The 24,179-nt window shown below is 35.1% G+C and overlaps 2 protein-coding genes across 3 annotated transcripts in view; one reads left to right on the forward strand and one right to left on the reverse strand.

Moving 5' to 3' along the window:
* Positions 1 to 4,286: 4,286 nt before the first annotated feature.
* On the reverse strand, positions 4,287 to 7,209 carry LOC126819210 (cell division cycle 5-like protein). Its single transcript, XM_050547117.2, has one exon. The coding sequence runs from the start codon at positions 7,104 to 7,106 to the stop codon at positions 4,740 to 4,742; it is 2,367 nt and encodes a 788-aa protein (XP_050403074.1). The 5' UTR covers positions 7,107 to 7,209; the 3' UTR covers positions 4,287 to 4,739.
* A 237-nt stretch (positions 7,210 to 7,446) lies between these two features.
* LOC126819235 (peroxiredoxin-2) overlaps positions 7,447 to 24,179 on the forward strand; it is a 29,576-nt gene continuing 12,843 nt past the window's right edge. The window contains exons 1-2 of one of the 2 annotated variants that reach the window (XM_050547173.2): positions 7,447 to 7,594; positions 19,073 to 19,221. In XM_050547173.2, the coding sequence (XP_050403130.1) occupies positions 19,082 to 19,221 (140 nt within the window). In that variant the 5' untranslated portion in view covers positions 7,447 to 7,594; positions 19,073 to 19,081. Of the gene's footprint in view, positions 7,595 to 14,458; positions 14,596 to 19,072; positions 19,222 to 24,179 lie in introns of those variants that run through there. The other variant, XM_050547172.2, reaches the window with a different exon arrangement.

The raw sequence follows: 24,179 nt of genomic DNA on the forward strand, positions 1-24,179 counted from the left end.
AGGTATTTTGCTAGTAATAATAATAATAATAATAATACTAATAATCGGAACGTTTTGCATACCTATAAAGAATATATAGAGAGCTTTTTTTCAAAGTGGCAACATTTGAAAGAGAGAGAGAGAGAGAGAGAGAGAGAGAGAAATGAGGTTTAACGTCCACTCAACAAAAACTAGGTCATTTGCGGGACTAACATACGGTTTAATTTTATTTCAATAATTCGCTTGCGCGTAGCTAGGGGTCTTTAGCAGTGGGAGGAAACCGGAGGACCCGGAGAAAACCCACGAGGTTGGACAGGCGACCCTACTCCTTGTCACATACAACCGGGAATTCGAAACCACGCCAGTTGACTCAATGACAGGTCTTATGATACAGCGCGCACGTGCTAACCATTCGGCCATTCAACCCACCTGGCCACATTTGAACTAAGGGTGTTCTACTGTTAACCAAGATATGGGATTGATGCTTCTAGAGTGAAAATTATTCATTTTAGTAAATAACAGTTACCCTGAAATTAATATCCCAGTTTTTTTGTCTACATAATGTCATCACTTGATACCAGTGAAAATAAAGCAGCTATTTATAAGGAACTCGCACCTCTATATCAGTAATGAAAAATTAATGCTGGTAAGTATGATTTAGGGTTTTGATTTTTTACTGAGACTAAAGATACTTTTTCTTTGTCCCATTCGGAAAACTGTTTTTTTTTTTATTCCTTTTACAATTCGTGTAGATCTCTGAAACTATAACAGATAGAGTTCTGATGTAAATCTTTAACGTGCACGAAAATTGAAAATCGGCCCTAATTATATCAATTCCCAACCGATTTTCGAAAAAGTTATATTTTTGTACAGCCGGGTATATTAAGGATGCCATTACGGTCGAATTGAGATACCATGCCATTCTCATTTTTTCTTGAAAATTTACGAAAATTGTAATTTCTTGGAATTTTGAGTTTTCAATTACATATACTATTCAAAAAAAGTAGGGGATATTTGATTTTGGGGGCATAATACTAAAATATGCAAATGACTACGAAAAAAGTCACTATAGAACCTAACAGAAGAAACATTTCCAGTTACATGTGACGCCCAAACGCACCAATAGCTACCGCATGGAATGCAGGTGATGCTTGGGATCATCATGGGGGTCCAACCCAAGATTTGCACGAATCTGACTTTGAATGTTACAGTCATTGTGGCATTGAATTCCAGGGTGGAAACATCAGTTTAATTGTTTTAGTGACCAGAAAACAAATTTTGATATGCGTCGGCTTACCCAAAATGAAAGGTTACGTGCCCTTGGCATGCTACAGATCGCCACAACACAGGCGGTTGTGGCGCGGACGATGAATGTTTCTCAGTCTGTCATAAGCAGGCTATGGTCCAGATACCGTGATACACAATCTGTACAGGACAGACCACGCTCAGGTCGACCAAGGGCGACAACTCAAGCCCAGGATCGATTTATCCGTACCTTGGCCTTGAGAAATCGTGTCATCATAGCAAATCAGATCAGCGCTCGTCTTCAAACAGACACTGGCGTGAGAGTGAGTGGCCAGACGATTCGGAATCGACTGCATAGGGGTCACCTTCGCGCCCGACGTCCTCGCGTGATCCCTTGTTTGAGAGATCATCACATTCAGGCAAGACGTCGTTGGTGTAGGGATCGTCAACACTGGGATAATCGACGCTGGAGCAATGTGATGTTTTCAGATGAGTCAAGGTTCACTGTTGATTTTTTGAACAGACGTAGGAGGGTGTGGCGTCGTCGAAACGAGCGCTTCCAAGACGTTAACGTCATCAGACATGATCGATTTGGGGGTGGTTCTGTTATGGTGTGGGGAGGCATCACTGTTGCTGGAAGAACGGCTTTACATGTTGTTGCAGGACGTGTTACAGGCCAGTACTACCGGGACAACATCTTGGCAGTCCATGTTGTGCCGTTCGCACGACGTCATGGCCGCCGTTTCATCTTCCAGGATGACAACGCAAGATGTCACAGGGCCAGGATCGTTACAGGTTACCTCCAACAACAGAACATCACCATATTACCTTGGCCAGCACTGAGTCCCGACCTCTCCCCCATCGAGCATGTCTGGGACATGCTTGGACAGAGGTTACGTCAACGTCAACAACGTCCTGCCAATGTCCAAGAACTTGCTGCTGCGTTGCAACAGGAATGGGACAATCTGGACCAAAATGACCTTAGACGTCTCATTAGGAGTATGCCACGTCGGATCAATGCTTGTTTGGCAAACAGAGGAGGATTTACCCGTTACTGACTTGGTTGTGATGCTGTGGTAACTTTGCTGTTTGACCCCGGGTATCATTTTACCCTTATAATGGTCAGTCTGTGCCTTACTTAGTCTAACGATCATTTGGAATAAATCGATGAATGTGAACTTCATTTCATTTTGTCATTTGTTTCTTCGTCAGTTTCATTAGGTGACTTTAATAACACTTAAAAATCAAATATCCCCTACTTTTTTTGAATAGTATAGTATATTTGGATTGCCGGCGTCTGTCCGATTCTACCGATCTAAGATTATTACGCTGTGAATTGTTCAACTTTAATTTTCAATTCCCTTCTATTGTAATGCGCACGCAAAGAACATGTCAATATCTGAGTTATGCAAGTGTGTGTTTTGGGGATGCGTGGGGATATTCTCTGTCTTGCATCCGGCAACAGTTTGACGTCTTGTGTATGGTGGAAGCCTTCAGTCTAACTCTAAAACTAAATGCAAGGAACGGGCCTGTTTACATTGAAGTACAACTACTTCTTGTCCTGCGTACGCGAAACTACGAAAAGGTCTATTCAAGAGTTAACATACTCTGTATATAATATACTGTTTTCTAAATATGACTTGAGGGTAGCCACAACACGACAATTTTTGTTTTGTATTTTTCCCCATCTTGTTCATAAGGTAAATGTAATTTTTCAGATACCTGATAACATTTATACTTATTGTTTCAATAGATTCTAATAACCCCTTTTGCAGTTAATATGAAAGCTTTGATATCTGCTTTGCAGATCTAGTTATTATTTTTTGTGTGTGTGTTTTCTGCAAATCGGATTTCTCAGAATCTAACCATAGGATCTTTCTGAAACTTTGACCTACAAATTTAGAATTTCGCCTTTGACCTTTTACGTGCCGACAAAGTTGTTTACAGGACAATTTATGACTTTAATTTTCAAAATTTACAAATTTAACCATAATATACGAACAGCCGAGGTCAATCTGATTAAAAAAAATATTAGTTCCGTTCAAAGTTATCTCATTTAATTTTTCGATATTTTCCTGCCTTTTTTTTAGTTCTTTCCCGCCATTTTTCTCACTATATTTAGACCTCTCTCTCTCTCGCGAGTTTTTGACCAATTTTGTAAATTATTTTTTCTTGTTCTTTTAAGGTACTTGATATAATCGATGACACGTGACGATGAATATCCACATGGGACAGTAGCAGATCTAGTTATTTTTATTATTATTCCCTCTTTAACATGTTTCATTTCCTTCTGAAGCATTTCGTGTGCATTCTGAATTTCATCTTCACTAAAATTTTCATAGGAAAAGAGAGAGAGAAATGGAGTTTAACGTCCACTCGACACAAACTAGGTCATTTCGGGACTAACATATGGTTTTTAATTTTATTTCAATAATTCGCTTGCCCGTAGGAGTCTTTAGCAGTGGGAGGAAACCGGAGGACCCGGAAAAACCCCACGAGGTTGGACAGGCGCCCCTATTCCTTGTCACGTACAACCGGGGATTCTTTCATAGGAAACATTTTCAAGATAAAAGTGTGACGGACAGACAGACGAACCTATTATATTAGTCCCCTGCTTTCTTCGAAAGGGGGTGGGGACAAAAATTAAATGATGAATTCCAAATATTCAGTTGTTTTTGTACCAAGCGTGAATTGCCATTTAACCTCTTTATCACATAGTACACAAAGTAGCAATTTGAGAGAATTATAAAATCTTTTCCGTATGTCACTAAAATGTTTTTGGATAATAATTTAGTGGTTTTTCAGATGTCAAATATGAATGCAAATAAAAACCAAAATGCTGACTTTTAATTCAAATATATCTGTACGTAAAAACTTGAATTATAACTGGGGTCCATATGGACCCCATGATACCTGCTATGTGATTCTCACAACGTGCACCTTCATGGGTTAAAACTTTCTTCAGTGAAATGGCTGATTTCCCCAAACATGCTCTTCATGCTTTCCTTGCACCGTAGGTCTGTTACATGCTGCACCGACAGCTTTAACAAGTATGTATGGAGGACACTTTCTCATATATTTATTTGTGTAATAAATTTTTCTTGAGCACATAAACATTTGGGGACATGCAACAATTGGTCTGAAAGTTAAATTACTCATGTCACTGAAAACTTTTTCATGCAAACATCTATTGGGGTATTTACAGAATATGGAACCTGGAGATATAATACTTACAAAAGCAACACAAAACAATCATGTTACTTTAAAATTCTCAGACTGGTGATTCTATTAGACTATTATATACAATACACTGTAAATCTTTACTATTACAGGAAAAGGTCTTTCTGTTTCATTATATATATTAGTATCTGTGTTTATATACATCTATATAAACCTTTTCAATTCACTTTTTTGTTTAAATCATGGATAAATTTAACATGTATTACCCCTCAAACACAAGGAAAATTTAATCATGTTGCCAAAATATTATGTTCAACTAAGTCTAAGATGATAAATTAATCATTAATAGACAAAATATGATCAAGTTTATATTGCATTTCACTGTAACGCTTTTGTAATTCACTTTCTCTCTCCATTTGTCTTTCAACATCTTCTGTTAAGGATTCGAGCCTTTTAGGAATGGCACCAATTTCATGCTGACGTAGGTTTTCAAATGTTTTAAATTCAACAAATGTTTGCTCGATTTGTTCGTAAGTATCAGTAATTTGTTTAATTAATCCCTGTCCACGTGACTGATAACCACCTAAAAGAATCTTAAGTTTCTTTTCCAATTTTGCTGCATTTTTAGCATCACGTGTCATGTGATTTCTATTGGTTTCCAGACGTTTGTCAAGGGATTCTATCCTATCTTTCTTACTAGCTAAATTAGCTCTTGTATAGCGATTCTGTGATGGTAAATAGAGTACTTGAGAGTAACACTCTTCCCAGACTTGTGTAAAAACTTCTATTGAGATATCACCATGACCCATTCCCTCTTTCACATGTTTCATTTCCTTCTGAAGCATTTCGTGTGCATTCTGAATTTCATCTTCACTAAACTTTTCATAGGAAACATTTTCAAGATAAGCTTTGTGTTGAGCCAAATTTTGCAAACTTTTAGTTTGTGATTGTTTTTTGCTTTGATTTGCTCCGGATAGTGCTGGACTATACAGAGCATCATAGTGTAGCATGGTCAACATTTCTTTCTTAATGGCTTCCTCTGCTTTCTGAAGATCCATCAAGGGAGTGTCATTGGGTCCAACTGATTTAAGAATATTCATGTTGATATCGGCTGGTCTTGGTAAGTCTTTCTGTACAGCCTGTGATCGCAGTTTAAGTTCTTTCAATCTCTTCTGTTCAATATCATAAAGATATTTAGCATCCAAGTCGGACTGATCTTCTACCACTAAATTAGGATTGGTGAGTAAATCTTCACTGTCCATTTCATCGTCTGGAACAACTATTTCATAATCATTTTTTGGTGCAGGTAATCCAGCTAACTGATTTTTTAGATGATATTGTTGATATTTATCCAAATGGGAGGGATCAAGATCATTATCTTGGTTGATGTTCAGATTATCTCTTATTGGTGTTCTTATTGGTGTCTTTCCACTGCCCATTGTTTCTATTTCCCCTGGTGTTCGAGATGGTGTTGTTAAAATAGTGTTTGGTGTATGCAGCACTTGTTGTCGTGGTGTAATTCCTTCAAAATCACTGTTGTGTAGTGGTGTATTCAAGCCTCCTTTCAGTGGTGTGTCAACATTTGTAAGTGCCATGATATTCTGTGCCTCTTGTAGAATGTTATCCTGTATTGCAGGAGTTCTTGGAGTTTGAAGATTTAATCTGCCAGGTGTTAAAGAGGTGCTACTGTCTTGGAGCAAACCTTTTGATGCTGCATTTTCTGGTCCAGCTTCAAGTGCCTGTTGTCTTGCATACTCACTGGCCTGACCAACCTTCACCACTTCTTCTAACTCCATGTCTGATATTTGAGGAGCTGGCAATACTAGTTTACTTCTTTTTTTTACAGGTTCTTGAAAGTTTGTTTGACTTGCAATTGCTCCTGGTAAATCATTTTCTTTTCGTTTCTTCTGTTTCCTCTTATCCTTTTGTCTTTCACGATCTTCCTTCACACTTCTCAATTCACCATCCAAATTCTGCTGTCGTAATCTTTTGTAGTTGGGGTCCAAAGGGTCATATTTTTCATTAGATGTGTCGTAGAACCCTGGAGCTGGTTTCTTTTCAAATGGAATATCAGCATTATAATCAACACCTCTTTTCCTCCGTTTCTTCTGTTTGCTCTCAATTCCTGCAGCTCTTAATTCTCTCCTTTTTTGAAGTGCAGCTAAGCGTCTGGCCTCCTCCAGTTGTTTTTCTCTGGCTTTACGTTTAGCTTTTTTACCTTGAGTGTTGGCTAATCGAGCACGTGCTTCAGATAACATTTCCAGTTCATCTTCGTCCATATCAACGGGGTCTGGACGAGCTGGTTTGGTCTCTGGATTCGGATCTATCTCTCCAGGTTTAAGTTTCCGGGGGTCATCTTCATTATCCTGGTCACGGTTCTGGGCTTTATCCAATAAGTATTCATAATGTTCTAAACATTGTGCAGCAGTTCGACCAATAATTGGTGCTATTGTTCTCCACTGTGTTGGCATCAATTTGGCCAAATGAAGCAACTTTTCTTCCTCTTCTCTGCTCCATTCTGTCTTTTTGATACTTGGATCAAGCCATTCATACCAACGTGCTTTACATTGTTTTGACGATTTTCTGTGCAACAACGAAGCTATTCGTGCCCATTGATTCTTGCCATATTTCATTACCGCTGCCTTTAAAATTTCATCTTCCGTGTTTCTCCAAACACCCCCTTTAATCATGATACGGGGCATTTTGGAAGTTAAGTTTTACAAAAGCAACTAAGTTTGAAGGAAAAACTAGATATTTTTGTAGACTACGTTTAACACGATGTTTTAGGAAGTACAATTTCGTAACTTCCGGTAAAACTTGCTGCGGTCCAGCTCTTACTCGAGTAATGCATTCCCAGGCACATATAGAAATATTTCAATGCCCAGGCATCTTTCAAAAGGCTGTGCACCCGATACAACTTCCAATTTATAACAGGTTTGTGGCAGATTTATTGTACATGTTCGGTGCAAAATTAATTACCATTAACTATTTTATGAATTGTAATTTTATTTTATTTATATCTTTGACTCGAGATATGTGATACTGATAGAAAATAAGTCCTTTGTCCATAGATTGGGGCGAAACATCTGTCATCTTTTCAGGCACGTGATCATTTTATTCTTGCCGGCTTATTCACTGACGTAAAATTGGTCAACTCAAATTGGTTTCATAATCAGATCTGACACGACAGGTAAACATAGAATGTTTCTGCGGGAATTTGGAGTACATGTATATTCTTACATCTTATATTATATTCATTATATTTACAGATCTTTAGTCTAATACTTATAGTTTCTCTGTAGTTAGTATTGAAAAATATTCTTACTTCAACTTAGTTACTAGGCCTAACTTCAACTCGGGAGAGAAGCAGGCAGCAAAATTAATTACGTGACAAGGCACATGTACTGGCGTACCGGTTATTCTTCTTTTTAGTAGCATGTATCAACCAAATTTTATTTTTTGAGCAATTGCTTTAATATTAGAATTTTAAAACCGTTTAAATTTTTAGAATCGGCGGACTTATTTATACTTTTTAAGGAGCTAAATCGCTAACAAAAAACATTTGGGACCTACTGTGTGAACCATGGATGGTAAATTATAAACGGATTTCTTCGATTGTGAACAAACTACTGAATTGCCTATGTGTTTGAAATCACCTCCGGTTGAATAAAATCCATTGCACAATTAAATATCCAAACCAAAACAAAAGTTCTCTCTTGAAAAGTTAATGTTTTTGCTTGTATTTTCGACAGTGTCCATCACAACATTACACATGTCACGTCATGAGCTAAACCATCATAATATGTTGAAGGGGGTAAGGTAAAGGTTGAATCACGTGTGTTGTAATCACAACAGCGCACGAACGTTTCGATTTTTTGAGTTTGGGCAATTACGCTCAGCTCAGTTACCCATACGTACGCGGCGCGAAAATCTGCTAAAAGTCTGAAACTACATTGTCGCAACGTATCACGTGACGACACGGATACTGGTGGGAAAAATTCAACTTGCCAAAAGTCTCTAATTGTGTTACCGATCACGTACGATTATAAATTTTTCTAAACAGTTTTTTGAACACCGGAAATAATATTCAGAGCGAAATAGAAAGAAACTGAACTATCTGCCGATAATTAATCCGGTGTGCGGTATGATTAATTGTTGATAATAATTTTTGGTATTTATATAAAAAAAATAACGTTATAGGCCTATACCTATTCAATGATTCAATGGCCTCAGCTATTAATGTTGTCTAGGCAAATGTAAAATACATTGGCATTTACCTCGGCTACAGCAGATTGCTGAGGTTAAGTGACAGGACTGCTTAAGTTCATCAGGAAATGTTAAAAATATTCAACTATTCAAGGGTGAAATTAATTCAAGGTCAGTAAAACAAATATAGTTCAAAAGAAATAATCCCACCAAACTCTCTAACCAAATAATTATAATACAAGAGGGAAACAAAATACCGGACTACGGGCGTATTTATGTTTTTAAACGCCCAAACTCATTACTGGGTTCCGAGAGAAATAGCTTATTCATACACAACCATTACGACAGACAAGCCTTGCTTTGACCCCCCTATACGAAATGATATATCCCGATAAGTGACGTAATTAGCTTCCATTTTGGTTATTTCTCGGTGTCAAAGTTTGTGATGAGTTCAATTTTACAAGAGAGAACTTTTTTATTCGCTAGGACATATAGTTGTACAATGGATTTTATATAACTGGAGGTAATTTTAAACACACAGGTAAGTTTATAATAACCAAAGTATAGTAGTTTGTTCATAATCGAAGAAATCCGTTTATTATTTTCCACGGTTCACACAGTAGAAATTGACACAAGTGGGTCGGAACTCATATAATACTGTAATATGAATGTATATAAACTGATATACATTCAATGGTTTCCGTTTTTACTCTAATTTCAAATCAGTTATGTTCCGCGAAATAAGCCAGCAGTCTCAATCGAATGCAAACTTCTAGCGCCTGGTTATTCCAGTCTACATATGCCGTTTGGTTTGGTGCAATATGTCTAGCCCCGTTCCTCGGGTCTCTTGCTAGAACTGGGGCTGAAACGCATGGTACACGATTCATGTACCAATGGTAAAATGTAAATTTTGTCTTAAATATTGGATATCAGAAGCCCATCTTTTCCAGTAAAATCACAGCATCAATGTTGATTTAAATTGACAAATAATTTGTGTTTTCAATGTTGAAGATTTTGGATGATATTGAGTTAGAGACTTAGCTACTTTAATATTCAATTTTTATTAATTTTGTTTTTTCGGTCCAAAATCGAAATCTCGTCCAAAAAAAGTGGTAATTTGACTTCAGTGCAATGTAAAAAATTTGTTTTTCAATGAATTGACATGAAACTTGGTAGAATAACAGTTTGGTTATTCTTAATTATTAAAGGAGCTAAATCGCTAATATTTCTGACCTACAAATTGACACAAATGGGTGGCAACGTAGCCTATATAATAATGTAATATGAATGTAAATAAACTGATTTACATTCAATCGTTTCCGTTTTACTCTAATTTCAAAGCAGTTTAGTTATGTTTGGCGTAATACGCCAGAAGTCTCAATCGAATGGTAATCTCTAGGGACTGGTTATTCCAGTCTATACCGGGCGTTAGTATTTATTGCGCATGCTCTCCAGATAAGAATATGGGGTCACCGTTTGTGACTTGTGCAATATGTCTAACCTCGTTCTTCGGGTCGCTTGTTACAAATTGCGCTGAAATGCATTATGACAGTACACGATTCGTGTACCAATCGTAAAATGTTTATTTTGTCTTAAATATTGGATTTTTTTTTCAGAAGCCCACCTTTTTCCGGCAAGATCACAACACCAATGTTGATTAAAATTGACAAATAATTCAGGTTTTTAATGTCAAAGGTTTTGGATGATCCTGAGTTTAGAGACTTAGCTACTTTAAATTCACAATTATTCAGATAACAAATAAGGCCCCATTTTTGCAGAAAAAGTGGTTATCAATGAACAGGGTTAAGCTTAAATTTGGGCTATAGCCTAGGCCCCTACTATATAGAGTGTTTAACTCCACTTGACACAGACTAGGTCATTTGGGACTAACATACACCACCGTTTTAATTCAATAATTTGCTTAGCAGTGGGGATGCCACAGAGAAAACCCATGAGGTTGGGCAGTTGACCATACTCCTTGGAACTGAATCTAAACACATTAATACTTAATACTTAAAGATACATTATGGGAGATTCGATAACGAGTTGGCAGTTCTCACTATAATAGTTAAAAACTATATAATGTAAAGGCAATTTGTTGAAAATTTTATTCAAATTGACCCACTATGAATCGAGACCAAAGCGATTGAATTTCCGCCTAGCCTTGATCATCATTACTAAAGTCAGTACGATAAACAGCATAGTCTCGATTATCCATTTAATCGTTAAATCGTGAAGGAAAGTTATGCAGTAAATCGGCTCACAGTCTACTAAAGATCGCAGGCTAACGATGCCATCTAGAGTTGATTTAAAGAAATCCTGCAATAGACAGATTTAGCTCTTGCATAATGTATGTTTAACAATTAAAAGTTATAAGTTTTTTTTAATCGAAAAAAAAAAGAACGAAAATGTACATTTATGAAACATGAAATTGTACAAAAGTAAAATTTGTTCCAAATGCAACTGATACCAGTACCTGAAAATAGATATAAAATAGTAAAATTACAACAAGGCTTTTAAGGTTTCATCCTACAAAATATTCAGTTCAATTCAATTTTAATTCTTAATAAATAAATAAAATAAATAGATGTTGGTTATTTATATAAAATAATAACAATATTGTATTGTATAAAATAATAACAATATGGTATTATATAAAATAATAATATTAATATATAATTATATATGGTATTATATAATGATATTTGGAAGGTTTCAAACAATAATTGTTTTTTGCTAATGTTAGCTGTTTCTAGCATACGGACATTTTAATCCCCTTGATGTCGCTCGATGAGGTTAAAAGTAGTCAAGTCAATGAACTAATTGTAAGCTAACATTTTAACAGTCATTCAGTTCTCGATCTAACTAAACATTAGTACAAACATTAAATTTGATAATCCCGTAAATATAGCTTGATAATTATTCAGAAAACAATAATTTTTATCTGTAACCATTTCCCTTCGTAAGAATTAACCACGTTTCCATCCGGCATCTCATTTGCAATCATACAATATTTTAATCATTTTCCATTCACTGAACAACAATATATTCCACTGGCTATAATCATACAAAAATGTATCCATCCGAAGCGTGCACTGTTATTAACTATACACACCAGTTTAATTTTTATTGGTTTAACTACTTTGCAACTAAAATGACACTTGGTTCATTTTGGCATGGAAAAAGGCACGTGGACAAATACATGTTACAACAACATGGCGAAAAATGCATGCATTGCAAATGGTAGTCGATGCTACAATGTAATTTTAAAATACCATTTTATAATGAAGACAAACAATGTTTTGACATCACAGTCTTTTCTTAATCTTATCAGAGATAATTTGCTTTCATTTTCTGCCGTGTAAATGAAGACATGTAATTTTGGAGGAATATTACTGGCGTAAATTTGTAGCCGATAACCTACTGGTCGGTACGCTTTCATTGTATCATATTACGAAAACACCCAAGTTTCTGGGAATATTACGGACGGAAATTGAATATGAAAAATAGTAAGGTGTACCAATTTTTCTTTGTTTTGTATTCAGAATACCATAGCTACCTAATATTAACATAAAACTTCGTGGTTGAAGACTATTAAAGGGAATGAACACCCCCCACCCCTCTCCCTCCCTGTACACACATAAACATTAGTTGTATACCGGTAGAAATAATTATGTGATTTAACCCCAAAATTGAAGTTTTGAGAAAACACTGTAAATAGAAAATACATGTACATGTAGAAGCCATTCAAATAAAGAAAAAAACTTCACAGTTCCAGAAAACCTTTATTACTTTAATAATATCATGAAATACAATATAGGACTAAAATGTACTGACATAATAGCTGAAATATGGAATAGTAAACATGGTAAAGCATGAAATGTGATAAGGTCATTTTTGCATAACTTCTAACCAAAATAAACTTCATTTGCATAATTTCGCCTCAAAATGATATACAACTGATTAAAATAATTATTCATCACTAAACTCCAATCCAAAGTCTATCTCTGATTCCATAAAGCCATCAATGTCTTTTCTGATATTTTTGTCACCATCAGAGTCAGTATAAAACTGTATGCTATCACCAGGAATAATGTGCATCAAATTTTGGATATCCTACAGTGTGGTGAGGTCATGGTGGAATGTGAAAAACCCTCTTTTGTGAAGGCATTTTCACATTCTCACTACGCGTACACAAAGCCCCCATTATGCTATTGGCACACACCCTTTGTGCCGCACGGCGATGTCCCCACCGCTTTCAACCACGTTGCTACCACTATCTAGAAGGCCATGCTGATACACCGCTCCTACCCCATCATAGATTTCACATTGAATAACGGATTCTTGGTCTGTAGGGCAGATACATGTACTGAGCCTCATCTTATGATAGCCGGGGGGTTGGATGGCTAAATGGTTAGCGTGTGCGCGCTGTATCATAAAGTCTGTCATTGAGTCAACTGGCGTGGTTTCGATTCCCTGGTTGTACGTTGCAAGGAGTAGGGTCGCCTGTCCAACCTCGTGGGTTTTCTCCGGGTCCTCCAGTTTGCTCCCACTGTTAAAGACCCCCACGCGCAAGCAAATTATTGAAATAAAATTAAACCAATAGTCCCGAAATGACCTAGTTTGTGTCGAGTGGACGTTAAACCCCATTACTGAATAAGATCTTGGTTCCTTTTGATAATCGCGTATATCCTAACGTAACTTCCTGGATTATGGCTCCTGATTGTTCGAAAAATCAAATCGCAAAAACCGTTTAAATATATCACCATTCCACCATAATGAAGGTTGAAATTGAATTTCGGGAAAATCGAAATGAAACTGTCCGACAAAATGGCCGCTCTTTGTACGGAAATTGTATAAAAGTATGCTACGATGGTTGTGGACTCTCTAGAGGTCACAATTTTTATCCTATTTTGATGAAACTTAAAACATGTCTTTATATCCCAAAGATCTCAGTCCCTTTTGATATTTGTGCATTTCAGACCATAACTTTCTGGATTATTGCCCCTGGTTGTATAAAAGATCTTGTTTGTTTTTAGCTTGTTCTCTATCCATCTCTTACAAAATGTGGGCCTATCCTTAGCTGAAAGCCTCTATTAAATAAATCTTATGGAAACCTTACCCTATGGGGAAACATGAACCCCCCCCTTTTTTTTCTTCTTTTTTTTTGTGGAGGTGCAAGGGATTATTTAATTAATGTAATATATTTTATATTGTTTAATCTATGTATATATAAATTACAATGCATGCTATACTATTTATATCTGTATATATGTTTTGGCAGTAGCAAACTTTGCTTCGTCTGTAATAAATATTCAAAACTATATATTCTTTTATTTTTCCGAAAATTGTTTAATGTAACCCTTGTTGATTTATAATGTACTGTTTACAGTTTATAGTAGGTAGGCCTATTAGTAAGCTATATTTTTAATAAGCTCTGTAAAAACTTAATAAACATGTACATGTATTTCACTGTGTTTGACTACTTAAATTAAATGATTATCTAGATAAATTGTAGTCACCTAAATTTGAAACCTATGTGTGAAGTATTAAAAGAAATACCAGCAATCCTTTTTAAGAAGACAACACGTGCTTAAGCAATATCATCCTGGTAAACATGTGATTGTCACATAAACTATCCAGGATACTTAGGCTACTATGAACTAAACATTCGTGTGTTCTTTCATAATATTTCAAGTAAGTTATTTAAATAGTAATGAACATTGCTTTTTCAAAGTCAAAAGTATAAATGTAAAGGTTGAACTGTAAATTTAAAATGAATGTTACATGTACTGGCCTTAAAGTTGTGTGTCTCTGGGGCTTCAAGTAGTTGACTTAGGTATATATACTTGTACATGTAGATATGTGTAGGACAAACAATTTTCTATTATTGTGGCCTACAAGTCGTGTTAATATAAATATTGAAGGAGAGTCTGTAAGCTTGATTATTCATCTGATTTCTAAATCTTAACATCAAGTAGGCAGGTTGGTTATCACAAAGTTACTTTCTATAAAATGATTACCAGTATGGTATTTTACTGTTGCAAACCTTTTTTTTAAAGTATGAACTGAACTCTTTAATAAGAATCACAATCAAGTTAGATGAGCAAAACTTATTTCACATGGATCAAGATAAACTGTTGAATCATATTGCTCTAATGTGTTGTTACGATTAGTCATGATGGGGCAACTTCTATGTGATTAGATTTCTGTTCATTGTTATACGCCCACATGGAAATGTGGACGTATATTGCCGTTGCCCCTGTCTGTCTGTCGTTCTTGTGAATGCTCTAACTCCAAAGCTCCAAAGGTTATTATCCGATTGTTTAAAATTGATGTATGTGGTTTACATCAGTGAGATGAAGAAGCCTATTTAATTTCAATAATTTCTGGTCATTATGTCTAGAGTTATGGTCCGTGTTTCACTTTGTTGAACCTTGTGAATACTATTACGTCAAAAGTTATCATCTGATCTTTGTGAAATTTAGATGTATTATGTAAATTAGTGAAACACAGAAGCCTATTGAATTTCAGAAATTTCAGTTTGTTAGGTCTAGAGTTATGGCTCTTGTTTCACTTTGTTGAACCTTGTGAATGCTATTACGACAAAAGTTATCATCCGATCTTTGTGAAATTTATATGTATTATTTAAATTAGTGAAACGAAGAAGCCTATTGAATTTCAGCAATTTCCATTTGTTAGGTCTAGAGTTATGGCCCTTGTTTCACTTTATTGAACCTTGTGAACGCTATAACGCCAAAAGTTATTACCCAATCTTTGTGAAATTTATATAATATGCATGATTTAAATTAGTGAAACGAAGAAGTCTATTAAATTTCAACAATTTCTGTCAATTTATACTTAAGAGTTATGACGCTTGTTTCACTTTGTTGCACCTTGGGAACGCTCTAACATCAAAAGTTATCTGCCGATGTGTATGAAATTTACATGCATCATTTAAATTAGTAAAGAGAAGAATCCTATTGAATTTCAGGAATTTCCGTTATTACTTCTAGAGTTATGGCCCTTGTTTCACTTTGTTGCACTTTGTGAAAGCTCTAACCTCTAAAGTTATCTGCCGATCTGTATGAAATTAATGTGCCATTTAAGTTAGTAAAAAGAACAATCCTATTGAATTTCAGCAATTTCCGTTCACTATGTCTAGCATTATGCCTCGTTTCACTTTATTGAACCTTGTGAACACTCTAACACCGAAAGTTATCATCCGATCTTTGTGAAATTTATATGCATTATTTAGATTAGTGAAACCACAAAGCCTATTGAATTTCAGCAATTCACAATAATGACTTCTAGAGTTATAGCCCTTGTTCCAATTTGTTCAACCTTGTTAATGCTCGATTAATGAAAGTTATCCGATATGTATGAAATTGATATGCATCATTTAAATTTGTGAAACAGAGGTCTATTGAATTTCAGCAATTTCCGTCAATAATTTCTAGAGTTATGGCCCCTGTTTTGCTTTGTGAACATTTGAATGACAAAAGTGATCATCTGGATCTGTATGATATTTATGTGCATTCTTTCAATTAGTAAAACGGAAAAGCCTGTCAAATTTCAATAATTTCTGTAAACTACTTCCAATGTTGAGGCCCTTGTTTCAGTTTGTAAAACCTTGTGAACCCTCAAACGACAAAAATTACCTACAAAGGAATAAATATGCGACAACCCTTGTCAACCGTTCGGACGATTTAGCTGCTGTGTACGATGTTTTGTTGCCTGGCAACCTACCTTTTTACTTTGTGAACCTTGTGAACGTTCGAATGACAAAGTTATCATCCGATTTGTATGAAATTTATATCAAATTTTAAAAATTTTCTGTAAATTACTTCCAGAGTTAAGGCCCTTGTTTCAGTTCGTAGAACCTTGTGAAAATGCCCCCAATTACCTACAAAAGAATAAATATGCAACAACCCTTGTCGACCTCTCTGACGATTTAGCTGCTGTGGGCATACGTTTCGTTGCCTGACAACCTATCTTTTATCATACTGACTTAAGTAATGATGATCAAGGCTAGCCTAAAATTCAAAAGCTAATGTCCCCGTTCAGAGTGGAGCAATTTGACTGAAATTTTCAGCATATTCTATTTACCTTATCTATTTTTATACACCCACCTTTTCATGTGGACATATCATGCTGTCACCAATTTGTTTGTGGACAACTCAACAGGTCACAATTTTTATCTGATCTTGACGAAACTTTAAATCCCAAAGATCTCGGTTCCTTTCGATGTTGGCATGTATCAGCAAAACCATAACTTCATGGATTATGGCCCTTGATTCTACGAAAAATCACGTTTTTAGCTTGTGGACATGCTCGAGTTGAGAATTTTCACCCTATTTTGATGAAACTTGAAATGCATGTTTATAATATTCTTTCGATATTCGCGCATATCGGATCGTAACTTCCAGAATTATGGTCCTTCCTTATACGAAAAATCACATTTTTAGCTTGTGGTCCCACTAGAGGTCACAATTATTATCTGATTTAAAAAAAAACATTCGAAATATCACTGTTACACTGTAATTTTGGTTGAGTTTGAATTTAGTGAAAATTGGACCAAAACTAATGGACAAAATGGCCGCCCCTCGTACGCAATAGTGTAAACATCTGGTATATCAAAATACATGTTTATAACCCAAAGATCTTTGTTCCTGTCGATCTTCACACATATCGGATTGTAACTTCCTGAATTGTGGCCCTTGATTGTACAAAAAAATCAAGTTTTTGCTTGCAGATTCTCTAGAGGTCACAATTATTTACCAATTTTAAAAACCATTTAAATATTTCACCATTCCACCATAATGAAGGTTGAATTCAAATTTCAGAAAAATTGAAATGAAACTGCCCAACAAAATGGCCGCTATTTGTACGCAAATTGTGTAAAAGTATGTAATACAAAGGTTGTGGGTGGACCCTCTAGAGGTCACAATTTTTATCCGATTGTGATGAAACTTAAAACATATCTTTATATCCCAAAGAACTCACTCCTTTTTGATATTTTCACATTTCAGACCATAACTTTCTGGATTATTGCCCCTGATTGTACAAAAAATCATGTTTGTTTTTATCATGTTCACTATCCATCTCTTGCAAAATGTGGTCGTATCCAGTCTGGCAGCCGCTGGTTTATAGTGAGAACTGTCAACTCTTTATTTAATTTCCCATAATGTCCCTTTAAATGTAGTAGTAATAGTAATTTATTATCTAGGTAAAATTAGTTCTTTTCTGTCAGTGGAGTGGGTGTACATGTAGGGCAAACAAATACATTGTCCCTAATTGTAGCTACACAGGAAATATTGTATTAATACTGTATTAATATATAAATTGCATGTCATTCTCATTTTAAAAAAGAACATTAAAATGAATTTATGGTAGACTCACTTAATTATAAAAATTCAAACAATGGCCTACATTTATTGACCTACTTTTAGTGACAAGCCATTGAACTTCTTGAGAACCAATGTGTATACTACTGTGACTTGTAATCAATACAATAAAACCAATGTGTATACTACTGTGACTTGTAATCAATACAATATAACCAATGTGTATACTACTATGACTTGTAATCAATACAACTGTATGGTCAAGTCACGGCAGATCAAAATATTTTTTTTTTGCGATAAAATCTCCTGAAGTGCTAAATCTGCTCTAAGGCCTACATATGTACATGTACTGTACTACAGGGACCGTACAATATAAGAACATATTTTCATAAAATTTTGTCATTTCTCATAGAATTAACATAGAATGGAAAAATATTATAATAATAAAATTTCACTATTTCTTATCAAATGAGACAAAATTTAAAAAAAAAAAAAATAAGAAAATCATCCAGGCATTTTATGACCCCCAGCTTGCTGTTCTCTTTCATTTTCTATTTGACAGTGTTCAGTCAATGTTATGTGGGTATATAAACATCAGTCCTTGTTTTTTTAAGGCGAACGATCACTCTCGATCGCCTGCCGCTCTCCTGAATTTCGACCGAGGGGAGTTTTTTTTCCCTCCCCTCAAAATTGAAAATCGCTCTCCATTACAAAGTCATTGGGGGTTTGGTTTATTATCATTTATGAAACCAGGAATGACCCCATTATATGCAGTTATTGATCTTCAGAACCATTTCCCATACACTAATTTGTTGATTGAGGGGAGCTTTTTTCGGCTCTCCTCGAAATACAAACAACAACAACTGGAACATAGAAGATGACTGCGACCATTAATACCACTAGTGCTTCTGGTGGGACGTTCTTATCCGCATAACACTGGTTGAACACTACTTCATGTACCGGAGATAAGTTATTTACTGTCAGTGCAGTTATATAAAAATAATATAAATTTTTGACAAAAATCTGTGTACGGTCAATGATGTAATATACAAATGCTATAAAACCTTTAATGAGCAATGAAAACATTTTATAAATCTTTGTTTTTTTAATTTCAGAAATCAAAAATGTCTCTCAGTGAACTGAAACTTACAAAACCAGCTCCTGAATTTACCACTCAGGCTGTTGTTGATGGTGAATTTAAAGAAGTAAAATTATCATCTTACAGAGGGAAATATGTTGTAATCTTCTTTTATCCATTAGATTTGTAAGTAAACAATAATCATGTTCTTCTATTAAAATCTCAATCTGGTTGATCAGTGACCAAGTAATGTGACTGATCTAGAAATGTATATGTTGTTGTAACCTTTGTCCGATATTTATCCTGAATTTCTTATGAACTCTCTAAAATCTACTGGACAGCTTCTTGGCAGATTTTGATATTCAAATATTTCATATAGGGTATATGGGTCATTCCATGTCAAGTGGGTCAATTTTCAGAAATCTTGGGAAAAAATAAATGTTATTGTACATGTAAAAACTAGAAACTGTTAGGCATTTGAGTTTCATGGGTTACCGAAAAGTTTTCGAAACAAAATATCTATCAATAATTTACTTGAGTTTCAGATATCATGTGGACGTATATATTGTCGTCACCTCCGTCCGTCCAGCCACAATTGTTTGTGAACACTCTGCAGGTCGCAATTTTTATCCAATTTCAATCAAACTTGAAATATAGGTTTATCACCCTAAGATCTCTGTTCCTTTCGATATTGGCATGTATCGAACTGTAACTTCATGGATTATGGCCCCTGATTGTATGAAAAATCAAGTTTTTAGCTGTAGATGTCGCAATTTTTATCCGATTTCGCATATCGGACCATAAATTCCTGAATTATGGCCCCTGATTGTACGAAAAATAATATTTTTAGCTTGTGGACCCTATATCCTATTATTCGATTTAAAAAAAAGTACGAATATATCACTGTTACACCGTAATTTTGTCTGAGTTTGAATTTCATGAAAATCGGACCAAAACTGCCGGATAAAATGGCCGCTCCTCATACGTACGTTTTTAGCTTATGGTCCCTGTAGAGGTTAAGGCTGTGCAAAAATATCGATATAATCGGTAGAAGTTATTTAGCGATACGATAATCGATATTGAAATTCAAATATCGATTATCAGTATATTTACCTTCTGACGGCAAGTTACGGTCACTTTCACATGACTGAACTTGCCGTAGTCTGGCATTAGCAGACGGATGAATGAATACACAACGTCAACACAACAACTATTTTCCCCCTCTGCTTACAAACGGGCACATTTTAAATATATATTATTGTAAAAAAACTAAACTTTAAGATTAAATACATTATTTTAATATTTTTGTTGTTTTTGTTGTTATTACTAGTTCAAAACTAAAATAGGTCATGCACTTTGTGAACATTGACAATCGCACGTGATATATAGTAAAATTAGAATTATCTCCCTTCTTTGCTCTTGATTGATTTGTAGAGAAATCGTCTGCTTTCACGATAAAACTAATTGTATTATTAATGATCAACTCAGCTTTTATTAGTAATATTACTAAATCATGTCAGATACAGCCCATACAAAACACGTTTTTGACTTCCCGGGAAAGGCAAAAAGCGAGTCATGGAATTGTTTTGGTTTTTACGGAACCGACTAATGTAACCTAATAAATGTAACAGTTATCTACCATCATAAACTCTAGTAATGAAGATAAATAACTTCAATTTACTTTCGTTTGTTTTTTTATTACGATTGAGTATTGACAGATTGTATAATAATATTAATAAATATAATGTGTTTAAATAAACAGTAATAAAGACTGAAGATGTTTTGGAATATTTTTATTATACAATACTATTATTAAACATGACTGTTGAAGAACAAATACAACAAAATAGTGGTAGCCTGTGTCGACCAACACAAATAACAGGTCGGTAAAGTTCGGATTTTTCCGGAAAAATGGTAATCGATTATTATCGATAATCGCTGACAAATTCTTGCCGATAATCGATATTGAAATTTCATATCGATATTGAAATTTCATATCGATTCCCAGCCTTAGTAGAGGTCACAATTTTTATCCGATTTAAAAAAGTGTGAATATATCACCATTACACACTAAGTTCTTGGTTCCTTTTGATAATCGCGGATACCCAAACTTAATGTCCTGGATTATGGCCCCTGATTGTTCGAAAAATTGCATTTTTAGCTTGTGGATTCTCTAGAGGTCACAATTTTTTTCCGATTTTAAAAACCGTTTAAATACATCACCATTCCAGATGAAGGTTGAATTCGAATTTCGGGAAAATCAAAATGAAACTGCCGACAAAATGGCCGCTCTTTGTACGCAAATTGCGTAGAAGTGTAATATGTGACCGCTTATATCAAAGTGAGTCGGAATACGCAAAATCTAATTTTGGACTAGAGACAAAATAAGTGAAAATATTGATTTTGATCGAAATTGAGATTTTCACAAAATGAGTCTATAAATATACTATCTATCGACTCAAAAGATCAAAATAGCAATAAAAGATTTTAGAACACCTTTATTTGAACGTTTTGTAAGAGTACCGTATTCTTAAATCTGTCCTATTTGTTAAAATTCTCGGCGAAATTAGTTATTTTCTTCGCTCGCTGTGGGACGACCAGCCATTCCTCTTGCATAATAATTGGCATCGTTGTGAAGCGGAGAATCTCTAGTTTACAAATATGATCAAATTAGTGTCGATGAATTGATTTTGAACGGATACAATCGAGTTTTAAAACCCTAAAAAATATAAACCACCTCCGCTTGTTGCTGTGCTGTCTACACAACTCGTTTGCTGATTGGCCCAGACACCGAGTGAAAAGCATTATGGTTACATGGCTGACTCGAGCAGGCGATAAATATTTGGTTTTGGCAATAATGTTTTTGGATACCTACATGCGATTCACTCTCAAAAGTGGCAGAAAAAAATGAATTCTGATCGTATACGGGGCTGATTATGTAAATTAATTGACATGTGGGTGGGTGTCATTGAGTAATACTAATCAACTGTCACGGGTCAATGATAAAGCCGTCGACAACTCCTTATTTACTTCGAATAATTAATCCAAGTAGTGATTATCTGATATCTCATATCATCTTTAAAAAAATAATTTATAGGCCTTAAATGGAAATAAAAAAAATGACCAATAATTTTCTTTTCGAAGAGAATTTTATTGATAGATGAATTCACTTTACTGTCGCTTCTTCATACGTACGGCATGCAAAGTAAGGAATGCATCTTGGATATTATTGTTTAAAATTCTCTTATCACCATGGGTCGAAAAAATTAGACCAACCAGCCGAATTGCGACGATTCTCGAGTCTGCCATTGTTTAATTACATCAAAGCCAGAATGCACGAAAGTGAACGCAAGTATTCCTTGACTATGAAAGATGACATTTCTATAGGGACTCATATTTTGATACCGTTAGGCCGCGGTTAATTAATTGTTTGTTTCTCATGACCCGCCCGCATGTCTGTTTTCATCCGTAATAATTATGCACTTCTATAATTATTTGGTCAAATTTAGTGAGGTCCAAAACTATATTTGTTTGCCTTTAAATATGAACAATGAATTGACGCATTAAAATCCACTATTTATCGCAGAATATGACACCGTAGGTGATAAGTAAGGTACTTAAAAGTAGGCTAGAATGTGAATGTGAGTCCATCCGCAAAACGGAAGTGATAAAGCCGTATCATGTCTGTCATCCATACCAAGGAATGGTAGCTACAACATTCACCAAAGACCACATATATATACCCTATAAGGCACTTGTCATTTGTAATAAAATTCACAGAAAGATATAAATGTCTTTAGTTCCTGCTAAATTATTTCATTTACTGACTAGCAACGGTCCAAGAACTGCCGCCATGAGATAGTCTCGATCATGAGATACCGACTGGTTGACACTGCTTCGCGCCCTTCACGGTATTTTATTAACAACACTATATAAACAGTCTCAAAAAGATACAGAGATACAAATAAATGTAATCAGTTTGATTAAGTTAGACAAAATAATAACAGTATTTATATTATCATGATGCCTCTTGCCGAAGATGTGTTCAATGTTGACGACAATTAACATACGGGCTATTTCCATGGCAGTGGTACTATCTTCGCTCACTGCTAGAGAAGCAACCACGTGTGTAGTAAATTCTTTGACTAACTTGTTAAATAATCTAACTTATTTTGTATTTAAAATTCCAAGTGTATACTTTTAATTATTTATGTCAGAACAAATCATCAACCAATTTGGAACAGTTCATTTCGTAAACTGTCAAAGTAGGGAAGGATAAAGAAATGAAATGCCAAGAATGAATGAATTAACAAACCGTTAACTTAGAAGCATATCACTAATAATTTAAACGGATTTATTATGATCAAGTCTTCCGATGTGCCCGGATATTGTGCAACATATATTTTAATCTATAAATATTTAATAAATGTGAAGAAATCGCAGACACTGGTTACCGTTGGGTTGGGTTTCCACCGACCAAGTAACTGACATTAGTTATTGCTGAAATAGAAACCGCATTAAACTAAAAAATAAATATTTCATCTCAGTAATTAATAATTACCGCATGTAGCATATATATTTTACAAACTCAGGTCATGAGAAACTGACAATTAACCGCGGCCTAATACGGTACCTGAAAATAATAATAGACCTATCATACACGCAAAATCTTATTTTAATTCACGTGTTAAATGAACATGCGTACAGCAATGGCGGCTTCTTTGATGATTATCCAATCAACAATCTTAATCTCCTGACCACTAGCTGGCACTAGGGTGCTAATTAATTGATGAGATTAACTGTTAATCTCACCAACGTTATAATATACAAAACAGACTACTAATATATAGATTATTCTTCAGTATAATTAACACTATCATGTGAATATGCCGTATGTATTATGGATGTTTCGTCCTGAAAGGAGTGCATTTACTATGATTTTCGTCGTCAGCACCCTTGAAATCCTAAATAAAAATATTAAACGACAAAATAGCAAATAAATGGCGGAAATCGTCGGATCAAATTTTTACTTCGATTTTCATCTTCAGCACCCCTGAAAACCTAAAGAAAGATATATTCAATGACAAAACAGCAAATAAATGGCCTGGTTGCTATGGGATTTTGTTTTGGAACATACCAAATCT

This window comes from Patella vulgata, chromosome 4 (genome assembly GCF_932274485.2).
Source record: "Patella vulgata chromosome 4, xgPatVulg1.2, whole genome shotgun sequence".
NCBI classification, from domain to species: Eukaryota; Metazoa; Mollusca; class Gastropoda; family Patellidae; genus Patella; species Patella vulgata.

Excerpts from the sequence above, each read along its gene's own strand:
- LOC126819210 (XM_050547117.2), bottom strand. The coding sequence starts at position 7,106 with ATGCCCCGTATCATGATTAAAGGGGGTGTTTGGAGAAACACGGAAGAT.